Raw genomic sequence first — 24645 nt, forward strand, 5'->3', positions numbered from 1 at the left:
GCCTCCCGAGTAGCTGGGACTACAGGCGCTGCCACCACGCCCGGCTAGTTTTTTGTATTTTTAGTAGAGACGGGGTTTCACCGTGTTAGCCAGGATGGTCTCGATCTCCTGACCTCGTGATCTGCCCGTCTCGGCCTCCCAAAGTGCTGGGATTACAGGCGTGAGCCACCGCGCCCGGCCTATTTTATAATTTTTATTTACGTTGCCCAGGATGGAGTGCAGTGGCGTGATCTCGGCTCAGTGTAACCTCCACCGGGTTCAAGCGATTCTCCTGCCTCAGCCTCCCTAGTAGCCGGGATTACAGGTGCCTGTCACCACACCCGGCTAATTTTCTTGTATTTTTAGTGGAGACCGGGTTTCACCATGTTGGCCAAGCTGGTCTTGAACTCCTGACTTCAAGTAATCTGCCTGCCTTGGCCTCCCAAAGTGTTGGGATTACAGGTGTGAGCCACTGTGCCTGGCCCTCTAGATATAATTAAATGTCTAAAACTTAAGAAAAAAACAATCATTCACCCAAATATATGACGTATCAAGTGAGCTGAGAGTCCTATTACTGCTCACTTACCTCTATATATGGCAAATAGTAGAACTGGGTATTTATATTAGAAGCCTTAGAATTATCCTTGTATAATATTAAATTTTACAAAATTATCTGCAATCCACTTATGCCTCCTTTTATTTCTCCTTCCAGGAACCTTGACACTCTCCTTTGGTGGTCTCAGGAAATCTTATTTTTTTTTGTTTTGTTTCTTTTTTGAGATGGAGTCTCGCCTGTCACCCATTGGCTGCGATCTCGGCTCACTGCAACCTCTCCCTCCTGGGTTCAAGCAATTCTCCTGCCTCGGCCTCCCGAGTAGCTAGGATTACTGTATGCACCACCACACCCGACTAATTTTTGTAGTTTTTGTAGAGATGGGGGTTTCGCCATGTTGGCCAGGCTAGTCTTGAACTACTGACCTCAGGTGATCCGCCTGCTTCAGCCTCCCAAAGTGCTGGGATTACAGGTGTGAGCCACTGCGCCCGGCCAGGAAATCTTTTCAACATAAATTATTTCTCAAGTAAAGGAAAATGTACTTTGAGGTTTAAGACACATACATAGTTCTGCTGTATTTATTAAATGGCTTTTGAAGTATTTGATCTGTTGTTGAAGGCAGAAGATATCCACATTGGTTTGAGGAGCTCTGTCTTCAGAAATCTTTTTGTAAATCTAAAATAGAATAGATAATATATGGAAGAACAGCAAAGGAAAACAAAACAAAGCCCATTTATTTTTACATTCTTTTTTGCCTAATGCTTCTATTTAACTCACATCGTGCACAAAAATTTGCTTACACATTTGCTGAAGTCCACATTATAGGCTGAGCTAATACGGAACAGTGTGGATACAAAGGACTTAATACGGCCAGTTGCAATGGCAGTTTCAACCGGGCTTTCCAAGCTCAGAGTCGTTCATTCAATAATTACACATGTAAGTGTCTATTGAGTAGAGCATTATCTTAGGCACTACTGCTTAAACTATCACATACTGAAATAAAAAATGAAGTGGCAAGATAATTTGTATTGCTATAACATTGCCACAGTTTTCTAGAGTATCCTCTTGAATAATATTCAATCTGCTGGTTTTTTTCCTATTGGTTTATACATATACTCAGATGTCTCCCATTCAGAGTACTCTTCATTTGGCACTGCTATCCTCTTTGCGTTTCCTTCCAGCTATTACATGCAGCAAGATTTTATTAGTTTCCTACTGTACCTGACACTTGATAATCTTGCACTTTTCTTTTCCCTGGTTTCTATAACATTTTCCCTTCCATCTTTCATCTCTTCACTTCTAAATCATTAGCAAGTCTCAAGGATGGTTCCAGTATTTGCACCTTTTGGAGATCTTCAGTGCTAATGTTTTAGTGGCAATAGCTCAGTTGGCCTCTTGGGCTCTATTCTAGTCCCTGCCTTGCCCAGATTTATCTGTCTGGATAAAAACTACAAATCATGGCATTCCCTTCCTCAGAACCTTTAAAAGCTTCCTATTAAGCCCAAAACGAAGCCCAAACACCTAAGCTTGGAATTCAAGGCCATTCAGCTTGCTTCTTTGGATTTATAGCCCATCACTCCTGGACACACCGTTTACTAGATTAGCTGTACTACTTGATGGCTTCCAGAGTGACTGGATGCTTTCCTTTGCTCTTGCTGTTCCTTCAAGAATGAACAACCCTTGGCCTTTTTCCACCTCCATACCCTTATCTCATCAAATTTCTGCTTGTGGAAATCCTTCTCATACCTGATGGTATAGTATATTGGCATTAGGGATTAGATCTTTTTTTTTTTTTTGAGATGGAGTCTTGCTCTGTCGCCCAGGCTGGAGTACAATAGTGTGATCTTGGCTCACTGCAACCTCCACCTCCCGGCTTCAAGCGATTCTCCTGCCTCAGCCTCCCAAGTAGCTGGGATTACAGGCACGCAATAACGCGCCCGGCTAATTTTTGTATTTTTAGTAGAGACGGGGTTTCACCATGTTGGCCAGGCTGGTCTTGAATTCCTGACCTCAAGTGATCCGCCCGCTTCGGTCTCCCAAAATGCTGGGATTATAGGTGTGAGCTGCCATGTCCGGCCTAGGGATTTTTTTTTTTTTTTTTGAGACAGAGTTTTGCTCTTGTTGCCCAGGCTGGAGTGCAATGGCATGATCTCCGCTCACTGCAACCTCCACCTCCTGGGTTCAAGCGATTCTCCTGCCTCAGCTTCCCTAGTAGCTGGGATTATAGGTGCCCGCCACCACACCCAGCTAATTTTTTGTATTTTTAGTTGAGATGGGGTTTTACTATGTTGGCCAGGCTGGTTTTGAACTCCTGACCTCAGGCGATCCACCTGCCTCAGCATCCCAAAGTGCTGGGATTACAGGTGTGAGCCACTGCACCCGGCTAGGGATTAGAATTCTTACAGCAGCTCACTGAAAGGAGTTCAGATACCACTATTTTCATATGAAATCTCAGAGTCCGTCAGATAAAATCTCTTTCTTAGCATTTTGTACATTTTTGTTTTGTACTAAGTTAGTACTTCTTTTTTTTTTTGAGATGCAGTCTCGCTCTGTTGCCCATGCTGGAGTGCAATGGTGCGATTTCAGCTCATTGCAATCTCCGCCTCCCTGGTTCAAGCGATTCTCATGTCTCCACCTCCTGAATAGCTGGGATTACAGGTGGCTACCCCCACGCCCAGCTAATTTTTTGTATTTTTAGTAGAAAAGGGTTTCATCATGTTGGCCAGGCTGGTCTCAAACTCCTGACCTCAAGTGATCCAACTGCCTTGGTCTCCCAAAGTGCTGGGATTACAGGCGTGAGCCACCGTGCCCAGCCAAGTTAGTACTTCTTAAGGGCAAGGGGGCATGATATTAATTCATCTTTGTCTCCCTTGTAGACCTGATACTTAGAATGTGTTTAATAACTATGTGTTAAATTGAATTAAGGAACCTCAATTTCCAAAACATTAAGGATAGTAAGATAAATCAGTAAATTTTGGGAGGAGGGCAAAGAAAGACTAGAACTCAAAAATTGCCCTTTTCTACTAATACTAAGATCTAACTAGATAGAAGGGAAAGGTATAGAGTCTTACCACTCTTCTTAAGAAGTTCTCCTTTTCGAGATTTATCCAGGTTTTCAAGAAAATGTTCAAAAACTTTTACATAAGGTGCTAGACTGGTCTTCTTATAATCTAAATTATGAAGAATGTACATTATAATTAGCATAGTGGCAGCAATAACATGAAAATGCAACTAAGTTTCTTTTCTTTTTTTTTTTTTTGGAGATGGAGTCTCACTCTGTCCCCCAGGTTGGAGTGCAGTGGTGCGATCTCGGCTCACTGCAAGCTCCGTCTCCCCAGTTCATGCCATTCTCCTGCCTCAGCCTCCTGAGTAGCTGGGACTACAGGCGCCTGCTACCGCGCCCGGCTAATTTTTTGTATTTTTAGTAGAGACGGGGTTTCACCGTGGTCTCGATCTCCTGACCTTGTGATCTGCCCGCCTCAGCCTCCCAAAGTGCTGGGATTACAGGCGTGAGCCACCGCGCTCGGCACAACTAAGTTTCTTATAAGAATTCTCTAGAATAGTGCTGCCCAATGGAAATATGAGAGAAACATATATACTTTTTTTTTGAGATGGAGCCTTGCTCTGTCACCAGGCTGGAGTGCTGTGGCGCGACCTCGGCTCACTGCAAGCTCCGCCTCCCGGGTTCCTGCCATTCTGCCTCAGCCTCCTGAGTAGCTGGACTACAGGCGCCCACCACCACACCCGGCTAATTTTTTTTTTTTGTATTTTTAGTAGAGATGGGGTTTCACCATGTTAGCCAGGATGGTCTTGATCTCTTGACCTTGTGGTCCACCTGCCTTGGCCTCCCAAAGTGCTGGGATTACAGGCGTGAGCACCCACCACGCCCGGCCACATATATACTTTTGAATACTATATTAGTCACATTAAAAAAGTTGAAATTATTATTATTGAGATAAGATTTCACTCTGTCACACAGGCTGAAGTTCAGGGATGCTGTCTTGGCCCACGGCAGCCTCGACCTCCTGGGTTCAAGGGATCCTCCCATCTCTGCTTCCTGAGTAGCTGTAACTACAGGCATGTACCACCATGCCCAACTAATTTTTTTTTTTTTTTTTTTGAGAGGGGGTCTCGCTCTGTCGCCCAGGCTGGAGTGCAGTGGCGCGATCTCAGCTCACTGCAAGCTCCGCCTCCCAGGTTTACGCCATTCTCCTGCCTCAGCCTCCCGAGTAGCTGGGACTACAGACGCCCGCCACCTCGCCCGGCTAGTTTTTCGTATTTTTAGTAGAGACAGGGTTTCACCGTGTTAGCCAGGATGGTCTCGATCTCCTGACCTCGTGATCTGCCCGTCTTGGCCTCCCAAAGTGCTGGGATTACAGGGTTGAGCCACCACGCCCGGCCTTTTTGTTTTTGTTTTTTGTATCTGTAGAGACGAGGTCTCACTCTGTTGCCCGGGCTGGTCTCGAACTCCTGAGCTCAAGTGATCTCCCAGCCTTAGCCTCTGAAAGTGCTGAGATTACAGACACATGCCACCATGCCCAACTAAAATATTATTTTTGCATGTAATAAAAATTGAGATATATGACACTCTCTTTCATAAAAGTCTTTTAGTGAGAGAGAGAGATATATATATGTATATATTTTTTTTTTTTGGAGATAGAGTCTGACTCTGTTGCCCAGGCTGGAGTGCAGTGGCGCGATCTTGGCTTACTGCAACTTCCGCCTCCCGGGTTCAAGTGATTCTCCTACCTCAGCCTCCCAGCTTATTGGGATTACAGGTGCCCGCCACCACGCCAAGCTAATCTTTTGTATTTTTAGTAGAGACGGGGTTTCACCATGTTGGTCAGGCTGGTCGCGAACTCCTGACCTCGTGATTTACCCGCTTCGGCCTCCCAAAGTGCTGGGATCACAGGTGTTAGCCATTGCACCCGGCCCATGCCTTAAATGATCCTCCACCTCAGCCTCCCAAGTGGCTGGGACCACAGGGGGTGCCACCACAGCTGGCTAATTTTTTATTTTTAGTAGAGACAAGGTCTCACTGTGTTGCTCAGGCTCGGGTCATGCCTTTTGGAGATTCAGAAGTTTTTACATTGAGTATGCTTTGTTTGTTTTTTTTTGAGATGGAGTCTTGCTCTGTCTCCCAGGCTGGAGTGCAGTGGGGCAATCGCGGCTCATTGCAACCTCTACCTCCCAGGTTCAAGTGATTCTTCTGCCTCAGCCTCCCGAGTAGCTGGGATTATAGGTGCCCACCATCACGCCCGGCTAATTTTTGTATTTTTAGTAAAGACAGGGTTTCACCATGTGGCCAGGCTGGTCTTGGAACTCCTGACCTCAGGTGACCCACCCGCCTCATTTATGCCTGGCCTGCATTTATTCTTTGATTTATAAAATAGTTTAAAAAATGTACATAACAAAAATTTGAATATAGGCAGGGTGCAGTGGCTCATGCCTGTAATCCCAAAACTTAGGGAGGCCGAGGCAGGTGGATTACCTGAGGTCGTGAGTTCGAGACCAGCCTGACCAACATGGAGAAACCCCATCTCTACTAAAAATACAAAAATTAGCTGGACGTGGTGGCAGGCACCTGTAACTCCACCTACTTGGGAGGCTGAGGCAGGAGAATCGCTTGAACTCAGGAGGCAGAGGTTGCAATGAGCCAAGATTGCACCACTGCACTCCAGCCTGGGTGATAGAGTAAGACTCTTTCTCTAAAAAAAAAAAAAGGGGCCGGGCGCGGTGGCTCACGCCTGTAATCCCAGCACTTTGGGAGGCCGAGGTGGGCGGATCACAAGTTCAGGAGATCGAGACCACGGTGAAACCCCGTCTCTACTAAAAATACAAAAAATTAGCCGGGCGCGGTTGTGGGCACCTGTAGTCCCAGCTACTCGGGAGGCTGAGGCAGGAGAATGGCGTGAACCCGGGAGGCGGAGCTTGCAGTGAGCCGAGATTGCGCCACTGCACTCCAGCCTGGGCGACAGAGCGAGACTCCGTCTCAAAAAAAAAAAAAAAAAAAAAAAAAAAAAAAAAAAGGAAGAATGTACAATTTTATTCATCCATTTAATTACATAACCTATGATACCCAACGGGAAAATATGACTAAGAAAGGAGTTTCACGTAAAATTTGGATTTTAGTAGTATCCTATGTTTGCATGGAATTAAGAATCCTCATAATAGTTCTTTAAAAAGAGTAAGAAAGAAATTATACTTTTTTTTTTTGAGACGAAGTCTCACTCTGTTGCCCAGGATGGAGTGCAGTGGCGTGACCTCAGCTCACTGCAACCTCTGCCTCCCGGGCTCAAGTGATTCTTGTGCCTCAGCCTCCTGAATAGCTGGGATTACAGGTATGCGCCACCATGCCTGGCTAATTTTTGTATTTTTAGTAGAGATGGGGTTTAACCATGTTGGCCAGGCTGGTCTCGAACTCCTGACCTCAGGTGATCCACCCACCTTGACTTCCCAGAGTGCTGGGATTACAGGCGTGAGCCACCGTGCCTGGCCATATAATTTTTATTTTGAGACAAGGTCTCTCTCTGACACCCAGGCTGGAGTACAGTAGTGTGATCAAGGCTTACTGCAGCCTTAACCTCCTGGCTCGAACAGCCTCTTGAGTAGCTGAGACCACAGGTGTATGCCAGCATGTCTAGCTAATTTTTTTTTGGAGACAGGGTCTCTCTGTGTTGCCCAGGGTGGTCTCAAACTCCTGGGCTCAAGTGATCCTCTTGCCTCAGCCGCCCAAAGTGCTGGGATTACAGATGTGAGGTGAGTGGTTAGCAAGCATTACTCTCTGAGCTCTGCCTTATGTTAGATCAGCAGAAGCACTAAATTCTCATAGGAGCATGAACCCTATTGTGAACTGCGCATGTGAGGGATCTAGGTTGTGCACTCCTTATCAGAATCTAATGCCTGATGATTTGAGGTAAAAAAGTTTTATCCTGGAACCATCCCCAACTCCTCCCCATCTCTTTGAAGTCCGTGCAAAAATTGTCTTCCACAAAACCAGTCCCTGATGCCAGAAAGGTTGGGGAGTGCTGCTATGCAGCATCTCTCTCTCTCTCTTTTTTTTTTTTTGAGACGGAGTTTCACTCTTGTTGCCCAGGCTGGAATGCAATGGCGCGATCTTGGCTCACCACAAACTCCACCTCCCGGGTTCAAGCAATTCTCCTGCCTCTGCCTTCCAAGCAGCTGGGATTATAGGCATGTGCCACCACACCTGGCTAATTTTGTATTTTTTGGATAGACGGGGTTTCTCCATGTTGGTCAGGCTGGTCTTGAACTCATGACCTCAGGTGATCTGCCCACCTGGGCCTCCCAAAGTGCTGGGATTACAGGTGTGAGCCACCGTGCCTGGCCTGCAGTATCTCTTAGGTGTTAGATTTGCCTTCCATTAGCAAGAAGATATAGAAATTCCTTAGCTTCTTCAAATTCTTGTCTTTTTTTTTTTTGAGACAGTCTCCCTCTGTTGCCCAGGATGGAGTGCAGTGGCACAATCTTGGCTCACTGCAACCTCTGCCTCCTGGGTTCAACCGATTCTTCTGCCTCAACTTCCTGGCTAGCTGGGATTACAGGCGCCTTCCACTACACCTGGTTAATTTTTGTATATTTAGCAGAGACGGGGTTTCACCATGTTGCCAGGCTGGTCTTGAACTCCTGAGCTCAAGTGATCCGCCTGCCTCGGCCTCCCAAAATGCTGGGATTATAGGCATGAACCACTGTGCCCAGCCAGCTTCTTCAAATTCTTGAATATACAACTCGGTAAACAGTTTAGACATATGTTTACCATAAAACCCACCTATATGCATCAGAAACAAAGAGCAAAAGTACTGCATATATAATAGTTGTTAAATAAATAGGTGGTGAATCTCAGAGACTGATTATTCATACTTATTGATAGTTTAATCTTACAGTATAGATCCTAGCATTTAGAAGTTGTTTAGGAGGCCGGGCGCGGTGGCTCAAGCCTGTAATCCCAGCACTTTGGGAGGCCGAGACGGGCGGATCACGAGGTCAGGAGATCGAGACCATCCTGGCTAACACAGTGAAACCCCGTCTCTACTAAAAAAAATACAAAAAAACTAGCCGGGCGAGGTGGCAGGCGCCTGTAGTCCCAGCTACTCGGGAGGCCGAGGCGGGAGAATGGCGTGAACCCGGGAGGCGGAGCTTGCAGTGAGCTGAGATCCGGCCACTGCACTCCAGCCCGGGCGACAGAGCCAGACTCCATCTCAAAAAAAAAAAAAAAAAAAAAAAAAAAAAAGAAGTTGTTTAGGAAATATGTGTTGAATCAGACTGGATTCAGTAACACCACTTGGGTAACTGCTGAAGAAAGGACACAAACATTGTATGCAGTTCCAGGACAAATGCTGATCCATTCTGGCTGAATCAGAGAATTAATTATTGGAGTGACAGATGGATATCTATATAAAAACCCTGTATTAAAGTGAAGCTTCAATATATTATCTTACCTCTGGTTCTATGTTTGACATCAGATTCAGCTTCATTCTCCTCTTTTTCCTCTTCATTAATGGAAATGGCATCCAATTCACGGCAGATGAAGCTGCAAGTAACAGAACAAGATAATTTTTTTTTTTTTTTTGAGATGCAGTCTCGCTCTGTTGCCAGGCTGGACTGCAGTGGTGCAATCTTGGCTCACTGCAACCTCTGCCTCCCAGGTTCAAGCGATTCTCCTGCCTCAGCCTCCCGAGTAGCTGGGACTACAGGCATGTGCCACCAAGCCCAGCTAATTTTTGTATTTTTAGTAGAGACAGGGTTTTACCATGTTGGCCAGGATGGTCTCGATCTCTTGACCTTGTGATCCGCCCACCCTGCCCTCCCAAAGTGTTGGGATTATAGGCATGAGCCACCGTGCCTGGCCACGAACAAGAGAAGTTTAATGTTGGTTTCTGGTCAGCATTATCCAGTGTATAATAGCATGTGAATCCCATAAAATTTACTGTAAAAAAATTATGTGGTCAACTTAAATTTGGGATATTCTAAACAGCATGATCTCTTCTTGGAGTTTTTCATGCATATTATCATATGAAAGACCGTGAAATACTGTAGTAAAAGATACTTTTAATCTGTTTAAGTCAGAATTTCCTAAATTTATTTGACCTTAAAATCTTTTTCTTATATAACAGCAGGTGAAAAGCTTGTATTGTTCTATTAGGGCATCATCATCTAACCTTTGAACCTTATTTGGTTTCCCTAACCAAATATACCGTTCCCATGCAACTAATTCTCTAAGAAGGAGGCTAATCCAATTTATTTAAAATTCAGAACAACAATTACAAACAAGGAGTGATCAATGATTTGAAACATACCTTATGGTTGGGACAGTAAATGGATCAAACTGGTCCACTTTCTGCAAATCAATAGGCACAGATATGCGACCTGTAAGAAGCAAAAGTTATAAACTGATGATTGTGGACTATAAATCATTATAGGCGTCTCCTATAAGTTATTTTTCGTTAAATTTTTTTTTTTTTTTTTTTTTTTTTTTTTGAGGCAGAGTTTCACTCTTGTTGCCCAGGCTGGAGTGCAATGGCACGATCTCGGCTCACCGCAACCTCCACCTCCCAGGTTCAAGCAATTCTTCTGCCTCAGCTTCCCTAGTAGCTGGGATTATAGGCATGTGCCACCAGGCCCAGCTAATTTTTTGTATTTTTAGTAGAGACGAGGTTTCTCCATGTTGGTCAGGCTGGTCTCGAACTCCCGACCTCAGGTGATCCACTCGCCTTGGCCTCCCAAAGTGCTGGGATTACAGGCGTGAGCCACTGTGCCCAGCCTAAAATTTTTTATCTAAGGCTTAGACAAAGGGTTAAACTTATCTGTTAAGAACCGTATTTAGAAATATAAATTAAAGTACATTCACATTAGCTGTGCCCTTACTTTTTTTTAGAGTTAAGGTCTCACTTTGTCACCTATGCTGGAGTATAGTAGCATGGTCATAGCTCACTGCAGGCTTGAAGTCCTGGGCTCAAGTGATCCTCCCACCTCAGTTGTCTCCCAAAGTGCTAGAATTATAGATGTGAGCTGCTGCACCTGGCCTGGCCAGTTTTTCAATTTTTGTTGAGTTGGGGTCTGTGTTGCCCAGGCTGGCCTTGAACTTCTGGCCTCAAATAATCCTCTTGCCTCAGCCTCCTGAGTTGCTAGGATTACAGGTGTGAACCGCCATGTCCAGCATGCCTTTTATTTCTCTTTAGAAAACAACTGGCCAGGTGCAGCGGCTCACACCTGTAATCCCAGCACTTTGGGAGGCCGAGGATGGTGGATCACGAGGTCAGGAGTTCAGGACCAGCCTGGCCAAGATGGTGAAACCCCGTCTCTACTAAAAATACAAAAATTAGCCAGGCGTGATGGCGGGTGCCTATAATCCCAGCTACTTGGGAGGGAGAGGCAGAGAATTGCTTCAACCTGGGAGGCGGATGTTGCAGTGAGCCAAGATCACGCCACTGCATTCCAGCCTGGGTGACAGAGCGAGACTCTGTCTCGAAAAAAAAAAACCAAAAACACCAAAAAGCAAATGTGAAGACTGTTTCAATAAGAGCTATTTCCCAGTTGCTCTTATCCCTACTTTTATTTCTATATTTAGAAATAAAGTATATTTAAATATTCCATATTTAAGTTCAGGACAATCTCAGATTTAATAAGTCCTGAAAATAGAACAAAATAGATGGAAATATTATATTTACATTAGCTTAGTTTTTTTTAATTGAGATCAATACAGATACCCACATGTCAGATACCTTTAAAAAGCATTCTGGAAATAAAATAGAAATTATTCTACTCTTTTAACCCCTCCTAGGATACCATACAGAATTTAACATATCTCAAAAATGACATGAGGCTGGGTGCAGTGGCTCATGTCTGTAATCTCAGCACTTTGGGAGACTGGGGCAGGTGAATTGCTTGACCTCAAGAGTTCAAGACCATCCTGGGCAATATGGCAAAACCCTGTCTACAAAATATTAGCTGGCTGTGGTAGCATGTGCCTGTAGTACCAGCTACTCAGGAGGGTGAGGCAGAAGGATTGCTTGAGTTTGGGAGATTGAGCCTTCAGTGAGCCGAGACTGTATCAGTGCACTCCAGCCTGGGTGACAGAGTGAGATTCTGTCTCGAAAAAAAAATTTTTTGTTTTTGTCAGTGCTAGGGAGTAGAGTTCATTGCATTTCTTTCTTTTTTTCTTTTTTTTGTGAGACAAGGTCTCACTCTGTCGCCCAGACTGGAATGCAGTGGCACCATCACAGCTCACTGCAGCCTTAACTTCCCAGGCTCAAGTGATCCTCCTGCCTTAGCCTCTTGAGTAGCTGGAACTACAGGCATGCACCACCATGTCTAGCTACTTTGTGTATTTTTTGTAGAAAGGGGGTTTAGACATGTTGTCTATACTGGTGTCAGACTCTGGGGCACAAGTGATTTGCCCACCTTGCCCTCCTCAAGTGCTGGGATTACAGGAGCAAGCCACCACATATGGCCACACACAATTTATCTTTTATGTCCTTGGATAAGTTACATCTTGGGCCACCGTTTTCTCATCTGTACAATGAGAGTTGTTGTCCTAAGATTTTGACGGTCCTCTCCAAATCTAATATGGAGCCTCAGAAACCCAACTGAAAAACAGTTACATAGTAGAAACTAATCTGGTAGCTACTTAACTGACAATATAAAAAACTAATTTAGGTATTAGGTGACAGAGCAATTCTTCTACCTTTAAATCATAGACATTATATATATTCAGACCTAATGCCATGCTTACTAAAGCAAATAGTAACTCATTTTTCTTTTAGTTTCCCTTAGTTCCCTTGTGTAGTACCTGTTTTAGGATGAACACTAAAAGGGCTCTTCAGTAGATGATTGATTCCTTTGCTGACATTGATATCCAGCCGTGGAAAACAGTACTGGAGCATAATCTCCCACTCCAGCCAGGGTCCATATTTGTCATTTTTGATGTTATTCTAAAAGCAGATACAAGGCCAACATGAGGATCAGCAGGAACTGTTGAGGATTTCTTTAAAGAAAGTTAAAAAAATGATCTTCAGGCCAGGCGCAGTGGCTCAAACCTGTAATCCCAGCACTTTGGGAGGCCGAGACGGGTGGATCATGAGGTCAGGAGATCGAGACCATCCTGGCTAACACGGTGAAACCCCGTCTCTACTAAAAAATACAAAAAACTAGCCGGGTGAGGTGGCGGGTGGAGGCAGAGCTTGCAGTGAGCTGAGATCCGGCCACTGCACTCTAGCCTGGGCGACAGAGTGACACTCCCTCTCAAAAAAAAAAAAAAAAAAAGATCTTCAACCATCTTTGACTGACTAGGCAAAACAATCAATTTAATTAAGAATTGCATTATTATATCTGTAATACAGATTTCAGTGGAACATACCTGACATCTGCTGGCTACTTTCTTCAAGTGCTCCCAACGCTGAAGTGAATTGTGAGACTTTTGGAAGCCTTGTTGAAGTTCATCATGAATTAGTGATGGGTCATTAAGGAACAGACTCATTTAGGGGACATCAATGAACAACTTAGTTTTAAGTATGTATTACCACAAGGGTATCTTTTTTTTTTTTTTTTTTTTTTGAGACGGAGTCTCGCTCTGTCGCCCGGGCTGGAGTGCAGTGGCCGGACCTCAGCTCACTGCAAGCTCCGCCTCCCGGGTTCCCGCCATTCTCCTGCCTCAGCCTCCCGAGTAGCTGGGACCACAGGCGCCCGCCACCTCGCCCGGCTAGTTTTTTGTATTTTTAGTAGACACGGGGTTTCACCGTATTAGCCAGGATGGTCTCGATCTCCTGACCTCGTGATCCGCCTGTCTCGGCCTCCCAAAGTGCTGGGATTACAGGCTTGAGCCACCGCGCCCGGCCAACCACAAGGGTATCTTATAAATACTTAGAAAGCAGTTATTAATGTTCCTTAAAATGTAAATGTTGGCCGGGCATGGTGGCTCAAGCCTGTAATCCCAGCACTTTGGGAGGCTGAGGTGGGTGGATCACGTGAGGTCAGGAGTTTGAGACCAGCCTGGTGAACGTGGTGAAACCCCATCTCTACTAAAAATAGAAAAATCAGCAGGGCATGATGGCTCACATCTGTAATCGTAGCTACTCTGGAGGCTGAGGCAGGAAAATTGCTTAAACCCGCAAGGTGAAGGTTGCAGTGAGCGGAGATTGTGCCACTGCACTACAGCCTGGGTGACAGAGTGAGACTCCATCTCAACAAACAACCCACCCACCCCACAAATGTTAAACTCAATAGCTGTATTCGGCTGGGCACAGTGGCTCATGCCTGTATTCCCAACACTTTGGGAGGCTAAGGTGGGTGGATCATTTGAGGTCAGGAGTTTGAGACCAGCCTGGCCGACATGGTGAGACCCTGTCTCTACTAAAAATACAAAAATTAGCTGGGCATGGTGGCGCACGCCTGTAGTCCCAGCTACTTGGGAGGCTGAGGCAGGAGAATCGTTTGAACCTGGGAGGCAGAGGTTGCAGTAAGCCAAGATCGCACCACTGCACACTCCAGCCTGGGCAACAGAGTGAGACTCTGTCTCAACAAACAAACAAACAAACAAACAAAAAAAAACCCAAAAACAAACCAACACCAGTTGTATCACTGAAATCTTCCACGGTAAAAATACAGTGATGATATAACAAAAAGAATGCCAAAATAACTATAAGGTATGGTGTAAAGTTTTCCCTGGTCTGCATGTGTTTTGACTACGTGATTCACCATTCTTTAGCCATTAATTCTAGGACCAACTTCCAAAATGAGAAAACTGATTTGCAACATGGCCCCATTTTTTATTGTGTTCCAATAATACTAAAATCCAGAAATACAAGAGATATTTTGTATAAAAAAGATTAAACTCATAAGTATATGAGAACTTACAAGCAGACATATCTAACATTTATAATATCACAGATCAAAACAACTAGCTCACACAGAAATGATCACGGGAAAGGATATTTTCAGGAACAAGGGCTAAAATCTTATCCCAGCTTTCTTTATTTTTGAGAATATCTTGATTAACCAAGGCATATTCTTCAAAGTATTTTTTTATTATGTTAATAGATTTTCTGTAGGAACAACAATAACAACGGAGTCCCAACACTATTAGTAACACATATGCCACATAGGTATTGCTGCCATTGTAGGGAAGACTACTGCTTATTTTCATGACATTTTTAGAACTTAATTAGGTAAAATGGGAATACCAAACTTTGCAGGATTATAATTAAATGAGACACTTTAAGGGAAAATAACCTGGCATAGAACCTGGCACAGAATATGTATACAAGAAATGTTTACTTTTTAAACCTCACAACTTAGAAGGTTAATATACGCAATAAGGGTAGAAAGTAACCAACCCAGGACACCATAATACATCAGTAGTAGAATGTGGGATGCAGCCTACACTTTCCACTGTGAATTGCTTGTATTAATATCTCAACAATCATATAATGTTTGCAGTTCACAAATATGCATCACATTTAACTCTTTCACTTAATCATTGATACAACTGTGAGACAGGTAGAGTGGATGTTGTTCTTCCCATCATAGAGATAAGGAAATGGAGGCAGCAATATTTTATCAAGATCATAGTACATGGCAGAATAGGAATTTTTACTCCTAATATAAGGTTTTTTCCACTATCCTAGAGAAATAGTGAATTCACTGGAAAAAGCATGGGCTTTGGAGTCAGGCAGACCAGGGCATGAATCCTAAATTTAACAACTGACTTGTTAGGCTGGGCGTGGTGGCTCAAGCCTGTAATCCCAGCACTTTGGGAGGCCGAGATGGGCGGATCACGAGGGCAGGAGATCGAGACCATCCTGGCTAACACGGTGAAACCCCGTCTCTACTAAAAAATACAAAAAAAACTAGCCGGGCGAGGTGGCGGGCGCCTGCAGTCCCAGCTACTCGGGAGGCTGAGGCAGGAGAATGGCGTAAACCCGGGAGGCGGAGCTTGCAGTGAGCTGAGATCCGGCCACTGCACTCCAGCCCGGGCCACAGAGCAAGACTCTGTCTCAAAAAAAAAAAAAAAAAAAAAAAAAAACAACTAACTTGTTGTGTGATGCCAAGCTTATTATAAAATCTCTCTAAAACTCACTTTCCTTATCTATAAATGGAGATACCATCAAGTCTCTTGTGGGGTTTTTGTGAAGAGCAATGAGAACATCTGTAAAGCACCTATTAGGAATACTGCAGCATAAAATAGGCACTCAATTAACCATAGCTATTATTATTATAAAACGCTACCCAGCAGTGAAAATTGATAGCAAGTTAACTCTAAAGGCACATGCCAATAAATGAGACACCTTAAAGTGTATGGAGACTTTTCCAACAGACCTGATAAAAGGGTGAATTTTTTCACTTAGGTGAACTTTCTTTTTAACATCTTGACCACCCTGAAAAATAAATCATTAAAAAAGAACTTCATGTACACAATATAAATACAGTCATGTGCAGCATAATGACATTTTAGTCAATGATGGACAGCATATAAGATGGTGGGCGCAGTGGCTCACACCTGTAATCCCAGCACTTTGGGAGGCTGAGGTGGGTGGATCACCTGAGGTCAGGAGGTCCAGACCAGCCTGACCAATATGATGAAACCCTGTTTCCACTTGACACCACGCCTGGTTAAATACAAAAATTAGCCAGGCATGGTGACAAGTGCCTGTAATCCCAGCTACTTGGGAGGCTGAGACAGAAGAATTGCTTGAACCCGGGACACGGAGGTTGCAGTGAGCAGAGATCGCGCCACTGCACTCCAGCCTGGGCGACAGTGAGACTGTCTCAAAAAAAAAAAAAAAAAATTTCGTAGGCTGGATGCAGTGGCTTACACCCGTAATCTCAGCATTTTGGGAGGCAGAGGTGGGAGGATAGTTTGAGTTTAGGAGTTCAAGAACACCCTGGACAATATAGTGAGATCTTGTTTTTGCAAAAAATTTAAAAATTAGCTGGGCATGGTGGCGCATCCTTTAGTCCCAGCTACTCAGGGGGCTGAGGTAGAAGGATCACTTGAGACCAGGAGGTCAAGACTGCAGTAAGCTGTGGTCACGTCACTGTACTCCAGCCTGGGTGACAGGGTGAGACCGTGTCTCAAAAACAACAACAACAACAACAACAACAACAACAAAACAAAATCAAAACCAAACTTTAACATGTTCTATTATTTTATATACGATAAATCTATTTTATCTATTATTATTATTATTATTTTTTAAGATGGAGTTTTGCTCTTGTTGCCCAGGCTGGAATGCAATGGTGCAATCTTGGCTCACCGCAACCTCTGCCTCCCAGGTTCAAGCGATTCTCCTGCCTCAGCCTCCTAGTAGCTGGGATTATAGGCATGTACAACCATGCCTGGCTAATTTTGTATTTTTAGTAGAGTCGGGGTTTCTCCATGTTGGTCAGCCTGGTCTCAAACTCCCGACCTCAGATGATCCGCCCGCCTTGGCCTCCCAAAGTGCTGGGATTACAGGCATGAGCCACTGTGTCCGGCCTTATCTATTATTTTATATAGGCCACCAAAGGAAGATTTTTATAGCAAAATAAAATGAAATATCTTAATACATGTAGCTACTATGACTTTAAATGATCTGTTGGTAAGATCATCTTTAATGCAATGTGAATGCCATTAAAGATAGTTTCAAGTCAGCACGGTGGCTCATGCCTGTAATCCCAGCACTTTGGGAGGCTGAGGTGGGTGAATCACCAGAGGCCAGAAGTTCTAGACCAGCCTGGCCAACATGGTGAAACCCAGTCTTTACTAAAAATACAAAATTTAGCTGGGCATGGTGGCGGGTGCCTGTAGTCCCAGCTACTCTGGAGGCTGAGGTGGGAGAATTGCTTGGACCCAGGAGATGGAGCTGGCAGTGAGCCAAGATTGTGACATTACAGTCCAGCTTAAGCAACAGAGTGAGACTCCATCTCAAAAAAAAAAAAAAAAAAGAAAAAAAAAGATAGTCTCATTTTTGTTGATAGTAAACATATCAGGCTTGGTAACATCTAGAAACTAAAGCAATGCAAATTAGAATTAAGAGGACCTTACCTTTACAAGGCTCAAATACTCAACTATCCCAGAACGTACTGCAGAAGACAATTTTCTAACTGATTCATCGCAGACCCAACAATGAACACCTCTCCTTCCAGAATATACCCAGAGACGATGCTTAAACCCAAAGTCCTCTGAGGAGGAGAGAAATAATAGGTTTTAAAACAAATCTATAAACTCCTTAATTAATATATATTAAATTACTTATTGTTTCCTGTGCTCCCCATGTTCTTGCTTCATCTCTTTACCCATCCTAGTCTCTCTGCTAGGAATTTCTTTCTTTTTTAAAAAATTATTTTATTAGGCTGGGTGTGGTGGCTCACACCTGTAATCCCAGCACTTTGGGAGGCCAAGGCAGGCGGATCACGAGGTCAGGAGTTCGAGACCAGCCTGACCAACATGGTGAAATGCCACCTCTACTAAAAATACAAAAATTAGCTGGGCGTGGTGGCACACACCTGTAGTCCCAGCTACTCAGGGGGCTGAGACAGGAGAATCACTTGAACCCAAGGGGCGGAGGTTGCAGTGAGTCGAGATCTCACTTCGTCTGGCTGACAAAGTGAGACTCCGTCTCAAAAAAAAAAGAAATTAATGAGATTTGATCACATAATACAGAGAATAATAGTAGTCAGAGGAAAACCAATTCTCACACTTGACCCCATTCAGAAACTGCTGATACTTGCCCTTCAATGCTCTGTCAATGATGCGTATGGCCATTGTCATGAGGGTCCAGCACTTAGGACATATGTCTGCAGAACTAGAGCAGAGTCATCATTACTCATTGTCAGTGGTATCACCCACCCTAACAGCAAGACACGGTGCTCACCTACAACATCTCCTCACATCGTCATAGTCTGTCATGTCAATGTCAAATACCAGTTCTTTTTCCTGAGCCTGGAAAGCTCCCAGCTTCACCGTATTGTGTTGATTGGGCTACAAATACAAAATATTGATCAGTTTCTATAAGAGCTGCCACATTGCTAAATCTGCTTATTTTCTACACATATGGAAAAAGATACCAAAGAGAAACAAAGAGACCATATAATGCCAACTTTATGGCAGTGAAAGTTCATTATTTTGGATCTCACACATACACAATTGATGAGAACCTTAACTTTCTCCAACTTAAAGCAGGGTTTAATGAATACATATCCATCATAAATGTTTGTTGATCAATAAGGATAATAATAAAGCTGTTTTTAGATTTCTCACAAGGGAACATATACAGATAATGGCCTATTGCAAGGTGTTTTAAGAACCTTTACTTGTATGTACTATACATACAAGTATTTAAAAATTTTCAGTAATTCAAAAAGATCTCCCCAATTAGTTTGAATTGAGACTTTATTATAAAGAGGCTATGAGAGGCTGGGCGTGGTGGCTCATGCCTGTAATCCCAGCACTTTGGGAGGCTGAGGCGGGCAGATCACTTGAGGTCAGGAGTTCGAAACCAGCCTGGCCAATATGGTGAAACTTTGTCTCCCTACCAAAGATATAAAAATTAGCCAGGTATGGTGGCATACGCCTGTAGTCCCAGCTATTTGGGAGGCTGAGGCAGGAGAATCATTTGAACCTAGGAGGCGGAAGTTGCTGTGGGCCAAGATCACGCCACTGCACTCCAGCCTGGGTGACTACAGTGAGACTCTGCCTCAAAAAAAAAAGAACCCGAGAGGGTAATGCCACCATAAGTTTTTATAACTGTAAGTCAAAAGGGAGTGATAACTGAGGAGATTCATAAGAACTAAATCTTAGCCTGTTGGTAAGGAAAGACAAGAGGCACAACCCAATTTATACCTCAGAACTCCCAAAAGGCTCAGGGATAGGTGATACCAGGTATTGCTGGAATGAGTAAGTACGTTTAGTGGTGAAGCTGAGATGAAAAACAGGAAGATTTTTCAAGGCCACCCTTGACTGAAGGAAAAAAAAAAGGAGGATTGGTTCAAAGCCTAGTTAAGAAAGTTAGCTCCCCAGATTGGTACACTTAGCTTGCAGAGCTAGGTGAGTGCTCTTTCATTTCCCTGGCAGAAGACACCTGAATTATTTTCCAGAGAGCATAAAACAGAAGGTCTCTGGACTTGGACAACAAGTACAATTGAAGAGTGTGTTGTACTGATACTATGAATTGATATTAGGGGAATAATTAGACATTTATATGTGGAATGTTAAGACCCAGCCCTTTCTACCCACTTCTGTACTCTTCCACTACCAACTCAGGCAGGAGGCTGGAAGATTCCTCTCCAAATAATCTGATCAGGGCTGGGCGCAGTGGCTCACACCTGTAATCCCAGCACTTTGGGAGGCCGAGGCGGGCGGGTCACGAGGTACGGAGATCGAGACTAACCTGGCTCACATAGTGAAACCCCATCTCTACTAAAAATACAAAAAATTAGCCGGGTGTGGTGGCACATGTCTGTAATCCCAGCTACTCGGGAGGCTGAGGCAGGAGAATTGCTTGAACCCGGGAGGTGGAGGTTGCAGTGAGCCAAGATCGCGCCACTGCACTCCAGCCTAGGCGACAGAGTAAGACTCTGTCTCAAAAAAAAAAAAAAAAAAAAAAAAAAAAAAGACTTAGCTAAAAGAAAATGGTTACTTCTGGGTCCGGGTGCGGTAGCTCATGCCTGTAATCCCAGCACTTTGGGAGGCCAAGGCGGGTCGGTCACTTGAGGTGAGGAATTCGCGACCAGCCTGGCCAACATGGCAAAACCCCATCTCCACTGAAAAATACAAAAATTAGACAAGTGTGGTGGTGTGCGCCTATAATCCCAGCTACCCGGGAAGCTGAGGTGGGAGAATCGCTTGAGAGGCGGAAATTGCAGTGAGTGGAGATGAGCCATTGCACTTCAGCCTGGGCAAGAGAGCTAGACTCCGTCTCAAAAAAAAGATAAAAAAAAAAAATAAAAAAATAAAAAAAAAAGAAAGTGGTTGCTTCTGGGTAGCCAAAAATGAGGGGGAAGGGTAGCAGAATTTTTTTTAGACAGGGTCTCACTCTGTCACCCAGGCTGGAGTGCAGTGGCGTGATCTTGACCTACTGCAACCTCTGCCTACTGGGTTCAAGCAATTCTCCTGCCTCAGCCTCCTGAGTAGCTGGGACTATAGGCGTGTGCCACCAAGTCCGGCTGTTTTGTATTTTTTGGTAGAGATGGGGTTTCACCATGTTGGCCAGGCTGATCTTGAACTCCTGACCTCAAGTTATCTGCCTGCCTCAGCCTCTCAAAGTGCTGGAGTTACAGGCATGAACCACCGGCCCAGCCTGGTAGATTTTTTTTAAAGCTGAATAGAATACCTGATTTTGTAAACCACGTGCATACATAACTGATAAAAATCACAAAACAAAACACAAAAAGTAAATAAAGGTCTATAGATGTTTCTGTCTTGGCCCAAGAAAAACATGAGACGTTTTCTTCCTTTAGTAATTAAGGAGAAGGAAGTAGAGTGGCACCCTAACCCTTCTCAGAAGTTCATTTTCAGTTTTATTCTCAACCTATAAAGGGAAAGTAAAACAACTCCAAAGTATTTTTTCCACCTGCCTTTTATTACCTCTTCTCCCCTTACTTTGATGATGACAGACAGGTCTGGGATTTAGAGTCAGAAATCCTGGGTTTAAGTCCTAGCTCTATCATTTAGAAATTGTGTATGAGCTTGGGCAAACTATTCAAGTTCTCTGGACCTGTTTCCTCTTTTATAAAAAGAATGAGGATTGATACAAGAAACAAGTTATATAACATATGAAAAACTCCACATAAAAGCTATTATGCTATGTATGTATTCCCTCCACCCACTAGTGTGTATATTTGAGAAGGGGAAGAAGGGCAATTTTGGTTTGTTCATTCACTCAACAAATATTTATAGTGTACTCTCTCTTGCCAGACACTCTTCTAGGCACTTAAAATATACCAGTGGCAGGGGATGGAAGGAGTGGCAGGCTGTAGTAGACCTCACTGAGAAGGTGCTATTTGAGCAAAGATTTGAAGGAGGTGAGGGGATGAACAAAGTATAGAAATGGGTTTTAGGCAGTGGAAACAGCTTGAGCAAGGGTCAGTGTGGCAGGAATGAAGAAGGGGGAGAGAAGGACTTTTAGTCAGTGAAATGAGCAGCCACCAGATAATGTTTTGAGCAGAGGAATCACAGATTCTGAGTTGTTTTAAAAGGATCACTCTAGGTTCCATATTGAGAATGGACTCTAGATTCTACAAGGGCAAACTGTTAGGAGGTTTTTACAGTAATTCAGATGAGATGATAATGTTGGTAGCACTGGTAGTAGTGGCTGGATTTTAGATATACTTATGGTAGAGCCAAAAGGATTTCCTAATAGAATGGGTATAGGAGTGTGAGAAAGAGAGGAATCAAGAATAACTCCAGGGGTATGAAGGAAAAATAATACAAATATTTATTATGACTGAACTGTACACTTAAACGTGGTAAAGATAATAATTTTATATGTATATTTTACCTCAATAAAAATAAACAATTAAAAGAAAAAAAGAGGCCGGGTGTGGTGGCTCACGCCTGTAATCCCAGTACTTTGGCAGGCCGAGATGGGTGGATCATGAGGTCAGGAGATTGAGACCATCCTGGCTAACACGGTTAAACCCAGTCTCTACTAAAAAATAGAAAAAATTGGCCGGGTGTGGTGGCGGGTGCCTGTAGTCTCAGCTACTCAGGAGGCTGAGGCAGGAGAATGGCGTGAACCTGGGAGGCAGAGCTTGCAGTGAGCAGAGATTGTGCCACTGCACTTCAGCTTGGGTGACAGAGCGAGGCTCAGTATCAAAAAAAAAAAAAAAAAAAAAAAAAAAAAAAAAAAAAAAAAGGGAGTAACTTCCAAGGTGGGAGAGAATGTAATTCTCTTTTATTTCCCTCTTTTTTTTTTTCGTTGATGCCAAGTCTCGCTCTGTCCCCCAGACTGGAGTGCAATGGCGCGATCTCGGCTCACTGCGACCTCTGCTTCCCGGGTTCAAGCGATTCTCCTGCCTCAGCCTCCTGAGTTGCTGGGATTACAGGCGCGTACCACCACGCCTGGCTAATTATTTCCCTTTCTTAAATCATGTCGACTTCCTCTTCCTAGTAGCCACTCAATTTTTTTGTCCTAGTAAGAATGCAACCAATTCACTCCCAAATGATTTCATCAGTAATGTAGAATGTCAAAGAACAAAAAAGGATTAATCACTTGCCAAACAATTAAAAAGTGGCTTTTCATCTAGAATAAACTCTAAAACTTTAATCTCAAAACGCAAGCGGAATCAACCCATTCTTGGTATACAAAATACAACAACAAAATACATTAAAAAAAGATTTCTTACTCTGTGGGAATATACTGCGCCTATATCAATCTTGTATGGATTCATTTTCTGCATCTCCTTTTCCAGATCACTCTGGTTGTTGAAGGATTGGTAGCGAATATAAATATCATCTTTCAATGTGAATGAAAATTCACGGTGTTGAAAGTAATTCTTTATCACTGCAAAATAAATGTACATTTTAAAGTTAATTTGCTACTGTATTTGGCTCAAGACATTATAACTTTAGCCAATGAGAAGTTTTTTTTTTTTCGGAAAGGGTATCTCGCTTCCTGCACTATCGCCCAGACTGGAGTGCAGGGGCTCGATATAGGCTCACTGCAACCTCCGCCTCCCGGGTTCAAGGGATCCTACCACCTCAGCCTCTGGAGGCTGTAGCTAGGACTACAGGCACGCGAGCCACCACGCCCAGATAATTTTTGTAGAGATCGGGTTTCACCATGTTGGCCGGGTTGGTCTCGAACTCCTGACCTCAGGTAATCCGTCCTCCTCGGCTTTCCAAAGTGCTGGATTACAGGCGTGAGCCGCGGCACTCGGCCCGAGAAGATGTTTTTAATGAGCCCCCTATGCTCAACACCATGGTAGATGTAAAAGAAAAACAAAACAAAATCCCCAAGAACTAGTCTCTAATTTGAAAGCAGTTACCATTCCATATTTGCTAGGAAAAGGTACAAAAGACGAAACAGATGCATAACTATTTTAAATATGTAACGCCACCCCTCCCTCCTCGATTCGCACTAATAAATTCAGCTGCAAGGAAGAAAGTATTTCTCTTCTGCAGGAGGCTCTTCCGCTCCTGATGCAAACTATGTCTCTGCAGCTTCACGCTACACCCCAGTAACCCCCTGGGCACCGCGGCAGGTAAACGGGGCACCTAATGTGAGCTTGACCACGCAGAGGTAGGAGCGGTGGCTCTGTTTTTTTTTTTTTTTTTTTTTTTTTTTTTTTACCGTGTGGCCGCAGGCTGGCTATTATATCCTCTTTCAGCCCATTTACACCTAGGAAGTGGTGGGGCGGGCTCCCGAGAGCAAATGAAGGCGCGCGGCACAAAGCCTGGCGCACAGAAGGCGCTTCATATTGTCATTCTAAGGACACCCCGCCTCAAACCTCCTCACACTCCGCTCCCGACCCCATTCCTCGCCTCCATCACCTCCGCCGTAGTTGAGCCAGCGATAGTACTGAGAGTAGGGAAAGAGCCTCCGGTAATAAAGTTTAAGCAGCTCGGGCAGCTCGGTGGGGTCAAACGTCTCCATTGAGCGCTGAACTCGACACAGTCAGGACTACCACAGGAATTGGCGGGAACATCGCGGCCGTGCGGCTCCGCTACTGCGCAGGCGCCTAGGGCGGAGGCCAGCTGCCAGCCCGGGTTGCGGCCCGCCGTCTGCCGGGGCCGCCGGGAATTGTAGTTTCCACTTGGTGCGGGCGGGGACTGCGGGAGACGCAGCAGTTGACGCTCTGCACACGCGCTCGGGCACCAGGGCCATCGCTCTTGTGGGCAGAAGGCCGCGTCCATTCCAGGAAGAAGATCTTCTTCGGAAATGCGAGACCTATAGCATGCTGATTTAGGTTATTAAGGTGAAGTAAAAAGGATGTTCCACGCGAACTTTTTGGATGTTTTAGAAATAGCACCAGTATCTTTTAAAAACGTTTGGAGGCCGGCGCGGTGACTCATGCCTGTAACCTCAGCACTTTGGGAGGCCAAGGCAGGAGGATCGCTTGAGGCTAGGAGGTCGATACCGGTCGGGGCAACTTTGTGAGATCTGTCTCTACACAAA

At 44.3% G+C, this 24645-nt stretch overlaps 3 protein-coding genes across 4 annotated transcripts in view; all 3 read right to left on the reverse strand.

Moving 5' to 3' along the window:
* The window catches only part of ATP5F1B (ATP synthase F1 subunit beta), a 271439-nt gene that overhangs the window by 91152 nt on the left and 155642 nt on the right, over positions 1-24645 (reverse strand). The window lies entirely within an intron of this gene.
* Positions 1-24645, reverse strand: part of NACA (nascent polypeptide associated complex subunit alpha) — a 224325-nt gene that overhangs the window by 19376 nt on the left and 180304 nt on the right. The gene's annotated exons all lie outside the window — the stretch shown is intronic.
* On the reverse strand, positions 1096-24213 carry PRIM1 (DNA primase subunit 1). Its single transcript, XM_050747333.1, has 13 exons — positions 24021-24213; positions 22874-23031; positions 18403-18509; positions 18260-18333; positions 17574-17710; positions 15866-15924; positions 14483-14592; positions 12909-13000; positions 12342-12483; positions 9850-9919; positions 8992-9083; positions 3604-3702; positions 1096-1207 (listed from the first exon to the last, which is right to left on the reverse strand). The coding sequence occupies exons 1-13, from the start codon at positions 24121-24123 to the stop codon at positions 1188-1190; spliced, it is 1263 nt and encodes a 420-aa protein (XP_050603290.1). The 5' UTR covers positions 24124-24213; the 3' UTR covers positions 1096-1187.

This window comes from Macaca thibetana, chromosome 11, assembly GCF_024542745.1.
Source record: "Macaca thibetana thibetana isolate TM-01 chromosome 11, ASM2454274v1, whole genome shotgun sequence".
NCBI lineage: Eukaryota > Metazoa > Chordata > Mammalia > Primates > Cercopithecidae > Macaca > Macaca thibetana.